Consider the following 10,914-nt stretch of genomic DNA (forward strand, 5'->3'; position numbering starts at 1 on the left):
GTCTCATATAGAGAAACTAGAGAGTAGAGACTCAGAGTCTCAGACTCTTAGAGAGTAGAGACTAGAGAATAGAGAGAGGTCAGAGACTCAGAGGATGAGAGGATTGAGAGGAGTAGAGAGAAGTCAGAGAATAGAGAAGAGAGCTGAGTCTCAGAGAAGAGAGCTGCGCAAATGGCATTCACAAGCGCTCAACATACATATATACTAACCTTAAACGACGTCGTGTAGCATATACCTAAATCCTAACCCTAGGAAACTTCGGATAATCGGACGGGTCGGATAAAAAAAAAAAAAAAAAAAAAAAAAAACCTATCCGAAGTGCTTTATCCGGCGTTGTATAGGCTGCGGATCGGATATGGAATGTCGTATGCGGATCGGGTCGGATGGCTTGGTTTCGGATTTCGGGTCGGGCGTATTTCTCGGGTAGGGTCGGGTTTGCACAGGCCTACATTCAAGTAAAAACACCCCTTAAAATAACGTGTGGACTGAATAACACTGATGGATGTTAGATTAATAGATTTGGACGATTATGATTTGTTCTTGGATCTTAGTCTGTTTATTTCCGTTCGTATGTTTTTATTATTGGAGTGGGGTAATTTTGGAATTTTACTATTGTGTAACCTAGCCACACCCGGTTAGTTTGTGTTTCATCCCTTCCTGTCTCTCTCCATTCGCAGGTTTCAAGTGTGACGCTGTTCGTCTTTCTCTCCATTCCTTTGTCATTCTCCACGTAGCAATGGTCGTCGGTGGGGACCACAGTAGAGCCAAGCGTCGGGGACCACCTGCTCGGGGTGTCAGTCGAGGTATTTTTTTTCCCCTTTGGCGGGTTTCGTGTTTTTTTTTTTTTTTCTTTTGGTGTTCTTGTGTTTTGTGTTTGTGTGGTCGGTTTCTTGGAGGTTATGCGTGTTTGTCGACATCTTAGTCGTCTTGTGTGGTGGGGGTGTGGTTGGGTTGCCGGTTTTCATAATAATAAGGATAAAGCAATGAAAATCAAAAGTAATGAGGACATAAACACTAACAAAGGGCATTTGGTCTAGTGGTATGATTCTCGCTTTGGGTGCGAGAGATCTTGAGTTCAATTCTCAGAATGCCCCCAAATTAATTTCTTTTATGTAAACAAGAATTTAACATTGTAAAATATAAACAATTATGTTAATATCCATAGGCATTTGGTCTAGTTGTATGATTCTAACTTTGGGTGCAAGAAGTCCAAGTTTGATTCTCAAGACGCAGCAGTCAAGCTAGTTGTTCTTGAAAAAAAAATACTATATGAATTCTTATAAAGGCTCACATATTTTTATTAGGTAGGAATATATGTGTTTTTGTACTAATTATTTCGAACCAACAAAACAATAGAAACAATATTTTAAATAATTTCTTTTTTTTTTTATGGAAATTAAATTTTAATAATTCCTTTTCACGAATCAAATAAGGCGTAAGAACCGTAGTTTATAAATAGGACATAAATAAAACAAACAATGTTAACTATTGCTGTTGGATATGTAATTGTCTACGAAACAAAATAAAATTTGAAATCGAATACAATTAATACAATTACAAAATAAATATTATTAATAGACCATATCACTATATGTGTTCAACCAAGTCTTCATGAAGTTGATGATGTACTTGTGAATCACATAACTCATAATTCTTATGGAGGTATTCTTGAAATTCTTCAGTCGAGTAGTGCTCCAGTTGTGTTAGCATATTACCGTCATCATCCAACCAATCTATTATGTTATCTGCTCATCATATCCTCAACAATCATGGTATGCAAAATCTTGCTATTTAATCCACATCTTCAATTTTATATAAGCATTTGGTTGAGCAGGTGGATTTTACAAGTCATATAACCTACATTTTTGCTCTTAAAACCTATATATGCTCATCTTCCTCCTCAAAAATTATGTGTTTAAACCTTGTTCTTATTTGCCGGGTTTAATTGTTTAAATGCTCAAACATTAAATCGTAGTACATTTTATCATGGAAAACCGTTGTGAGATAGCAAATAAAATTTTAAGGAAAGAGTCTCAATTCATACTAAAGCCTTTAACTTTTTATTCTTATGCTTGTTATGTTGGAAATAATCTTTTGGTAGTATTATACTCCTTTAACTTTTTATTCTTATGCTTGTTATGTTGGAAATAATCTTTTGGTAGTATTATACTCCTAACAATTGATTCACTCATATGTAAATACGCATCCATTATATCAGTCGGTGACCCTAGTTACGCTAACTAACAAATGGCAGCAATGCATTTTTGAAGTGCATGTAGACACTGAAAGTTTAAAAGATGATTATTTTTTTTAATATTATTACTATATTTGAATACATTTTGAATAAATATTGATATTATCTAATTTTAGAAAAGTTTGAACATATCAAAACTCTTTATATCCTACAACTATATAAATAAGAGTTCTCATTTCTTGAAAACATCCTGAAAAGCTTTAAAGCCTAAAAAGCTTTGAAACTTAATTGAAAGACCACACTTATAGGAAGCTTTGAAGCTTATTCAAAGACCATAATAAAATGATTCTTAGAAAAAAAATTCTCAAATACCCCATGAAAATTATGTCATATATCTAGTCTTTTCACGAAGACCGAGCATATAGATCCACACCATCCATTGAAGATTAAGTCATTTGAATCCGGGAGTCTTTCAACGAAGAACAAGCCATATAAGCCTTTCTTTGAAAATCAAATCACTTGAATTTCATATGCTCTTTAATAGAGTGTTAAATGTATCCAATTGAAGAATCATGTGACTATCTAGAGATCTTGTACCTGCATTGACACTCATTGTAACCAACCTTAAATTTGAAGGGATGGTCGAGTTGGTGGGACATGATTTTCGTACTTGAAAGTTACGAGTTCTATTCTTGTTAACACCATTTTCATCTAGGTTGAGCCCGTCGCACAATGTCCAAAAAACTAATTATATCAAAATCGAAAGTTGTGTTCTTTCAACTAAAAGTTAAATATAACATTTCATAAGGAAGCCATCGAATACTTTTCACAAATTGACATTTCAAATTATATTCAAATAAATTATATTGGTCGTATTCTTGAGTTTGGAATGAAAAGAGGAGTAATGTTGATTAGCATGGGACAAAAAATAAAACGATTTAGATCATAATAGGCGCTTATATAACTCTTAATATATGTAAACAAAATAATGCAATTCAGAGAACACAAAATTTATGTAGAAACTTAAATATGGGAAGAAAACTATGAAAAATGGAAATTATTTTCATTAAGTAAATTGGATTCAAAGATCCCAGACAAAGGGATTACAATAACTACAGCATGTGAATTTCAGTTCATATAATATAAATTATAAAATAAAAATAACAATTTACATTGATATCAAACAACGGGCATTTGGTCTAGTGGTATGATTCTTGCTTAGGGTGCGAGAGGTCCCGAGTTCAATTCTCGGAATGCCCCCTTATTAGTTTCTTTATTTAAAGTAGATAGATGATGCGTTATTTTTTTATATATTTTAAAACAAAACATCATAACAGCAATGGGCATTTGGTCTAGTGGTATGATTCTCGCTTAGGGTGCAAGAGGTCCCGAGTTCAATTCTCGGAATGCCCCAAAATTACAAACTTTTTTGTTTTAACAAGATCGATGATTTCAGAGTATTATAAGTATACCGAATTTTATAACAAGTGTGGGCATTTGGTCTAGTGGTATGATTCTCGCTTTGGGTGCGAGAGGTCCCGAGTTCGATTCTCGGAATGCCCCCTTTTTCACATACACGAGGTTGCTAGCTAATCTGGTAGTTTACACATTTAAGTTTCAACTTCCTCTTTCTTTCATGTTTCCTGGCAATGTTTTAGAATTTGGTTGTAAATAAACACTACAAATGTGAAATGTGAAAGAAAATCTGTATTGACCACCTATAAAACTAATTTTGGTTTATGAATTTGTTCATTTGACGCCAGCAAATAAACTAAAAAACGTTCAAGAATTGATTAAACCTCAACGCAAACTCGAAGAATAAACAAATATATAGTACTGCCAAACTCGATCGAAAGAAATTATATATACAATAGCTGTGCAAATTACAGAGTATAAATCCACATTTTGTTCTCAAATATATACAGGTGAAAATGAGAATGACAATCAGAAAATTATTCCACCTGCTCTATCAAACTTCCAAACACCTATTAGCTAAAATAAAAGAAGAAATCGAAGACTATTTGTTATCATCTGCAGATGGGTAAAACTGTGCATCAAAACACGACAGGGTGTAAATTCCGGGCAAAACACCCAAAATTGCCTACATTTCAAAAGTATACTTCATATTTACAGTCATACAGAGCTCGGGGTTGCATGTTATTTTAGTTTTTTTTTTTTTTTTAGTTTTTTTGTATGGTGCATATATGCACGCACACACTTATCCTCGATGGATTTTATCCTCAGATATTTTCCCTATTCAAAAATGTTGAATTCCAATTCATTTGAGGTTGCAATTGCTGATGAGCACCGGAAGGAGGAAGTGCATCAACTGATCCACCAACAGCCTGAGTTTGCTGGGGTAATGATTGAATGTTTGATGGGGTAGCAACCGACTGGGATGGATGATAGATACCGGGAAAAGATCCATGTGTAGAATGTCCAGGGGGGAAAGCCATTTGCTGGGCCTGAGGTAAGTTGTAAAAGTAATTGGCCTGAGGTAACATTGATAAATCCCTTCCAGTTGCCGAGGTCCAAACATGTGGCTCTTCATTCTGTAAACAAATCCATGTTACAAATGATGATGAAAGACAAGTATGATCACTTACCACCCTCGTAGTGTTATTAATTCCTAAGCAATTTTATTTAGCCTTGTAGAGGTTATTATTAGTCTACTTCATAGTCAGACCAATCCCTTTTCTAAACAAAAATCCAGGTAAGAAATTGAAGTAGATTATTTATTTGCATAAGAAACAATCAATTTACGATTTTCAATTGAGTTTTGAAAATTTTACATCGAGGGCAATTTATGGTTTGGTGATAAGGATACTTGTCTGGCGACACGGGGAATAAATATAATAGAGTGGGTACATCAAAAGCATGCAGAAACTCTATCCTAATATGGTTCATTCCCCAATCTCTAGTGATTATAGCTACGGTTCAGTCCAAATAAAGACAAAAATATGGCGGCAAATATAAATATTAAAATGTGGAGTACTACACACCTGTTTTAGTGTGGAGTAGATATTCTTTTCATTCATCTGAGCTGCAGCAAGTTCTTCACTACTAGTGGAGCCACCGGAGGCTGGGGCTTCACTGGAACCATATCCAACAGAGGAGCCATATGAACTGTAGCCAGTCGGAACCCCATAGTGTGCCAAATTTCCAGTAATAGCCGCAGGCTTGTATAGGGGCGGTACAGGGAATTTAACCCCTGTTGATGGAGGAGGCATATATATGTTGGCAGTAGAAGGTTGTTGAGCAAAGCCACTTGGGCCTATAAATTGGTGGGCACTTTGAGGCATGTAAAAGGGAGGGAGATAAGGGTTATAAGGGAAGTAGTTAGAAGCATATGGCTGTCTGAGGAAAGGAAACAACTGTGGAGATACGGCTACCGGACTCTGTCCAATGCCCATGGGTTGAGAAACAGGTGGAGTTGAGGCCGATGTTGACTGTGCTTGAGAATTCCCACCCTGCATTTGGACATGAATTCAAACATTTACTTGAATTCAGAAACCAAAATAATTGAGGACATAAAAAATCTTCCAGCTCCCTACCCCTTTTACTGCATAATTGTTTAGATGTTATAATACCATTAATTAAGAATTTAGAGCCGTATTACCCATTCATTAATCTTCAAAGGATTAACAAATTTGTATTCTAGAAATATATAATTGCGGGCCAAGAAAATCATATTGTAGTGGAAAGTGAAAACTATACTAATATCATGATGCAAATATGCAACACAAAACCACATATGCCATGGAGCTTCGTCACAAACTAATAATGATGCTAAAAAGTGAAAGAACCATCTTAATGCCAGGCTTTTTTGGTATGACAAAACCAAATAATTAACAGTGAAAAATAAGTAAACCTCTCCATCCCTACCCCAAAAACATGTACAGAAAAGAAACAAATATTTTCAATTTGCCATCAACTCATAAAAACAATCACGGGAGAATTGAAGAGAGAATAACTGGTAAATAAGGACAAGGAATTATGTGCAAACATATGATTCTCACGACAATGTGATAAGCAAATGCTAATCCCCAATAAAACAGAGCACAAAAATGACAGTTATGGTTCCAGAACTCCATAAGATAGGACAGAGACAACCACATAATTGAGTGACAGTAATCCCTTGGAAAAACCTATATTAACAATCTTTGAATTAAGTTTCAAGCTGTGCATATGTCCATTGACACAGTTGAACAGATTGCCATTGCATTAGGTGGCAGGAACTAATAGCAACTAAAGAATGAAATACTTCAGCATACTGCAAATATAATGCCATACTAAATGAATGCAGTCAAATGCTGAGAACAAAATTTGGAACTAAAACTAATTAGACACAAAAAGACATGCCTGCTTATCTGATCCTTCAAATTGCACAAGATGTGGGTTCAACACTTGCGGTACAAGACCAAAGTTATAATCCGGAGTTTGAACAAGAGAAAATTGTGAACCTCCAAAAGGCGGAAGTACCTCCTGCTTTGGCTGGTCAAATGTTTTAGCCGCACCAGATGACGTATTGTCTTCAACTGGTGGTACATTTTCAGATACATGCTGATGTGACTCTGCATTATCTGGATGAGCGACTTCTTGGGCAGTCAAGGATGGGGCCTGATGACTGCATCAGTTTTATATATGACATAAGAATAAGTAATCAAAGCATATAAAAGAGAAACCACCATTGACTAAAGAACAGCAAATGTCTTTAGATTAGCTGGCAGATCCAGAAAATACCAAAATGCCAATTCGACACACAAGGCAAGGGTATATATAATATTGCTTCATAAGTTACCTCATAGAAGGTTCCCTGGAAGTTTGATCAACAACTGGAGCGGGGGGTTTATCATTACTCGAGTTCATGCTCTGCTCCATCGGAGCTTCCAAACTACCAAAAGTCAATCCAGTCTTCAAGGCTTCAGGTACTTGAAGATGATCAGGTAAGATAACAGGTTGATGACCAGAAATCTTTAGTTTCTCTAACTTCATATTAAGCTGTTCAGTGGATACATTGTCATTTAATTTAGGAAGTGACGATATAGGGGATTCAGATGCAACAGTTCCACCCTTAGATGCCAATACTGCATAATAACCATTTGAAGAAAAGTTGAGATTACTAAAGAGGATGGAAAAGGGAAAAGGAGCCAATATCCTAAATTTAAAATACCATATTGAGAACAGAAACCAAGTCAGAATGCTAGTATCACTAGTGGCAAACACAATACAATAATTCACCATGTTAAATGATTCCACTAATCAAATGACACATACTAACAAGCCATCGAAACTTTGTTATAACACATTTAGAAAATCATGTAAAAGAACCATGTGATTTACATTAACCAGAACTCAGAAGGGAAATAACATCAACGAATATAAGTAGTTTTGAAAGTTTCAAACTTTCAATTGAAGCAAATATCAATATGTAATAGCAGAATATTAGTCATAGAAGTGGTTTGCATCAAGATTCTAGACAAGAATTAGGGTGGGGGAGCATGAATCATTTAACAGTAAGTCAGTAACCTTTGAATGATTATTACCTTGTTCAGAATGGCCACTTTCAGAATTATTTATAATAGCTTGTGGTTCATCCTGGATTAACGGTAAAGGTTTTGAAGACTCAGCGAACCGGCTTTTTCTAACTTCTTGTGATTCTGTAGGCCTTATTTTGTTAGTGGAGTTTACAATTCCAGATGCAGGATGGCCATTTTTCATGATACCTTGAACATTCACATTGCTCTCACTTTGGGCTTCATTTGCTATCCTCTGAGTTCCTATTTCACGCTTTATTGTTCCTACTGCTCCAGGATTTCGAGGGTTCAAAGATGGCATTAATACAGGATCTGATGCAGAGGAATAGACACCTGATGCAGATGCTGAAGCCAGGCTAATAATCAGATCACTAGGTATTGATTCGGAATTTTCATCTTTGACTCTACCTGGAGAAAATGTGGGGGTAGAAGTAGGAGTAGGGCCAGGGTTTAAATATCGGAGTTGTTTTAGGGTCACAGGCATTTTTGAAAACTTATTTACATCAACTACAGAGGTTATGCTGGCATCACTAGCCCTTTTTGCAGCTACTTGGGTTAATGATCCATGATTTGAGTTTCCATTAGATGTTGCTGGCCCAGTGGCAGAAGCTGAAGCGCTGTAAAAGATTTTATGTAACCAGTAACTTATTAATTATGAACCATTAATAACAATGTGTAGCTTGCTAGCAGAAATAAAGTTCACCTTTTGACAAGATGGGCTGCATTCTTTTCTGATCGGGTATTAACAGGCAAGGAACCCCTGGCATTTCTCTCTGTAGAATATCTTACTCCGTTTTCCTGTCTATAATTCATTTGTTTCCTGCGTCCAGCATCTGTTGAATAACAGGGTAACAGGAAAACCACAAATCATTAGTTAGGGGAAACATCCCAGAATCAACTCTTGTACAAATTGCAACTAAACTGAAGCACACGCATACACACACAAAGAAAGAAAAAGATAAAACTCCTTTTTCAGGTATAGTAGATTTTCAACTATTGATAATATGTAGAAAGCATATACGGAAGTAGCAATTACATTCTGATTCCAATGAGGCAAATGCATCTCATTCTCAAATGGTAATAGATAACCATTGTTATCCTGCCAAAATACTTTCCTACCAACTTCCCTTCACATGAAAGAAAGGGTAGCAGCATATACCCAGGAATGTCAGTGAAAGTGCATAGGTGGACTTAAATTCCTAAGCAAATATGTTTGCACGCAAAAGTGTAAACAACTCCAAGTGATAACAATATACTTAGCGACGTTGAAGTTCATGACTCATGAGGAAATCATTAGCCCATTTGCTATAATAAAAATATTATCAAGAATTCCAGTTCAACCACATAAATCATATGAGTGTATTTTAGAGACAGTCTTTATGTAATAAATTAAAATTAACATACCATCAGACACATAAGCTGAAGAATAGTTTCCTCTTCCACCCCTACCTCCTCGCCGCTGCATGCCTGGTGTCCACTTGTATTCTTCAGCACTTCGATTGTTGGTATTCTATGAAATAGATAATTATTGGATGAACAATTGAGCTAACAGAATATTCAAGAAAACAATTCAATTAAATAAAGAAATATCAATAAGAAACAAATTAAGCTAATGAAGTTTATTAAAACATGGTTTTGACTATCTAACATGCGCAAGTTGCAACTACCCACAAACAATGGAGACCATCAGGCAAAATGTATATACTGAATTGAAATGCTCACCAGTTTCCTTCTATCACGTTTCCTTTTAACCTCGTGAAAGGTATCTGCAAAATTAAGCAAAGTGACTAAGCAACAAATTTAACCATTCAACAGTCAACTCTACAACATCCTTTACCAAGAAATTACAAGAATTTTCCAAGTTTTACCCTTTCCGCGTCTCTGTACAGTATATCTTTCACCAAATAATCCTAACTTATACAAGAAATCATACAATAACGAAGAAAAAAAAATGGAAGACCTGGACCAGCCAAAATGAGCCTGATGTGCCATTAGAATGGCACGTACTGAAAAGCTGGATTAGGCCCCAACCAAGCTCATTATAAGCTCAACCAAGAGAGGGAAAAGAACAAGCCATCAAAATAGGTTACTCTATTGCATATGCATTTCAAGTGGATAAAATCGCTACTGAATGAAACTCATGAATCCATAGGGCTCAAAAACATATTTCTGGAATTAAAAGGAAACCAAGAACACATTCTTTCTCTTTTCTCCAAATTAACCCACCACAACCGAAACGAAATCCACCTAAACCGCCCATATATCACCGCATTACGTTAACATTCAAAAACAACGAGCATTAACCGATTTCCCTCAATAATACACAAACATAACCCCAAAAGAGAGAGAGAGAGAGAGAAATAGGCATTCTTATGTATACCAAGATAGAGGAGCTTCTGGGCGGTTTCATTGGGGTCCATCTTACATTCTTTGAGAACAGCGAGGATGTCCTCGTCGGAGTGGTCGCCGGCGATCTCTTTAATGTCTTGGATCGTCTTCCGGAGGTTGGCCGGAATCGAAACCCTAGCACCACCACTCATGTTCGAAAACAAAAAAAATTTCAAACAAAAATACAAACTGATTGGAAAAATTGTAAAATTGAGTATAAATTAGGATTTTTAGAGCAGGGCCTATAAATTATTAGAGGAGGAGAGAAAATCAGACACAGATTGTGAAATCCAGCTATTTAATTCTGCATGGAATTTGGGGTACAATTACATAATAATTTAATTTAATTAAATTTTTAATAATACAATCCAAGAAAAATCTTTTTTTATTTTATAATTTATGATTTAAAAAAAAAAACTAAAACTTTATCAGGAAAAAATGTTTTAAAAAAAAATTGGTTTGAGTTAACTAGTTAAGAACAGAGCAAGTACCAACGCATATATAGTTTGAGGAATGAGGAGGAGAGGGACAAGAGGGAGAACTGGAGTGTGGGTGCGATTGTAATATCTGTGGGCCCTTTCTCAAAAAAAAAAAAAAAAACTAAAGTACTATCTGTGGGCCCTTCTTATTTCCTTTTTTTTTTTTTTTTTGAAGAGGCCTATTTCCTTTTATTAGAAAGAGTTAATTTTATTTTTGAACTAAATTTATAGTTATTATTTTATTAAAATTTAATCTTTTTATATATATATATTTTATGTTGATTTTAGTATTATAGTATTAGTGAGACATGATCAT

General features: G+C 35.4%; 1 protein-coding gene and 4 non-coding genes across 7 annotated transcripts; 4 read left to right on the plus strand and 1 right to left on the minus strand.

Annotated features, from left to right (window-relative positions):
• The first annotated feature begins 1,022 nt into the window (after positions 1-1,022).
• Positions 1,023-1,094, plus strand: TRNAP-UGG. The gene has a single exon. It is a non-coding gene; the product is annotated as a tRNA-Pro (tRNA).
• A 2,288-nt stretch (positions 1,095-3,382) lies between these two features.
• Positions 3,383-3,454, plus strand: TRNAP-AGG. The gene has a single exon. It is a non-coding gene; the product is annotated as a tRNA-Pro (tRNA).
• An 81-nt stretch (positions 3,455-3,535) lies between these two features.
• TRNAP-AGG lies at positions 3,536-3,607 on the plus strand. The gene has a single exon. It is a non-coding gene; the product is annotated as a tRNA-Pro (tRNA).
• Positions 3,608-3,685: 78 nt separating this feature from the next.
• Positions 3,686-3,757, plus strand: TRNAP-UGG. Its single transcript has one exon. It is a non-coding gene; the product is annotated as a tRNA-Pro (tRNA).
• Positions 3,758-4,041: 284 nt separating this feature from the next.
• Positions 4,042-10,505, minus strand: LOC109190800 (GBF-interacting protein 1-like). 3 transcript variants are annotated; one of them, XM_019341418.1, is made up of 9 exons: positions 10,112-10,505; positions 9,454-9,497; positions 9,136-9,241; positions 8,435-8,564; positions 7,741-8,348; positions 6,996-7,281; positions 6,677-6,821; positions 5,197-5,664; positions 4,042-4,746 (listed from the first exon to the last, which is right to left on the minus strand). In XM_019341418.1, exons 1-9 carry the CDS (start codon positions 10,269-10,271, stop codon positions 4,435-4,437), a joined length of 2,259 nt encoding a protein of 752 aa, XP_019196963.1. In that variant the 5' UTR covers positions 10,272-10,505; the 3' UTR covers positions 4,042-4,434. The 3 variants fall into 3 exon arrangements, with proteins under 3 accessions (XP_019196963.1, XP_019196962.1, XP_019196964.1); XM_019341417.1 differs by having other exon boundaries at positions 6,557-6,821; positions 10,112-10,504; XM_019341419.1 differs by lacking the exons at positions 9,454-9,497; positions 10,112-10,505 and having other exon boundaries at positions 6,557-6,821; positions 8,435-8,569; positions 9,133-9,213.
• Positions 10,506-10,914: the final 409 nt, after the last annotated feature.

The sequence above is a fragment of the Ipomoea nil genome, unplaced genomic scaffold (genome assembly GCF_001879475.1).
Source record: "Ipomoea nil cultivar Tokyo-kokei standard unplaced genomic scaffold, Asagao_1.1 scaffold1576, whole genome shotgun sequence".
In the NCBI taxonomy this organism is placed as follows: domain Eukaryota; kingdom Viridiplantae; phylum Streptophyta; class Magnoliopsida; order Solanales; family Convolvulaceae; genus Ipomoea; species Ipomoea nil.

Excerpts from the sequence above, each read along its gene's own strand:
- LOC109190800 (XM_019341417.1), bottom strand. The coding sequence starts at position 10,271 with ATGAGTGGTGGTGCTAGGGTTTCGATTCCGGCCAACCTCCGGAAGACG. Across the intron at positions 8,349-8,434 it reads GCAGCCCATCTTGTCAAAAG|CGCTTCAGCTTCTGCCACTG; the intron begins GTGAACTTTATT and ends AATCTTTTACAG. Across the intron at positions 4,747-5,196 it reads TCTACTCCACACTAAAACAG|AATGAAGAGCCACATGTTTG; the intron begins GTGTGTAGTACT and ends ATTTGTTTACAG.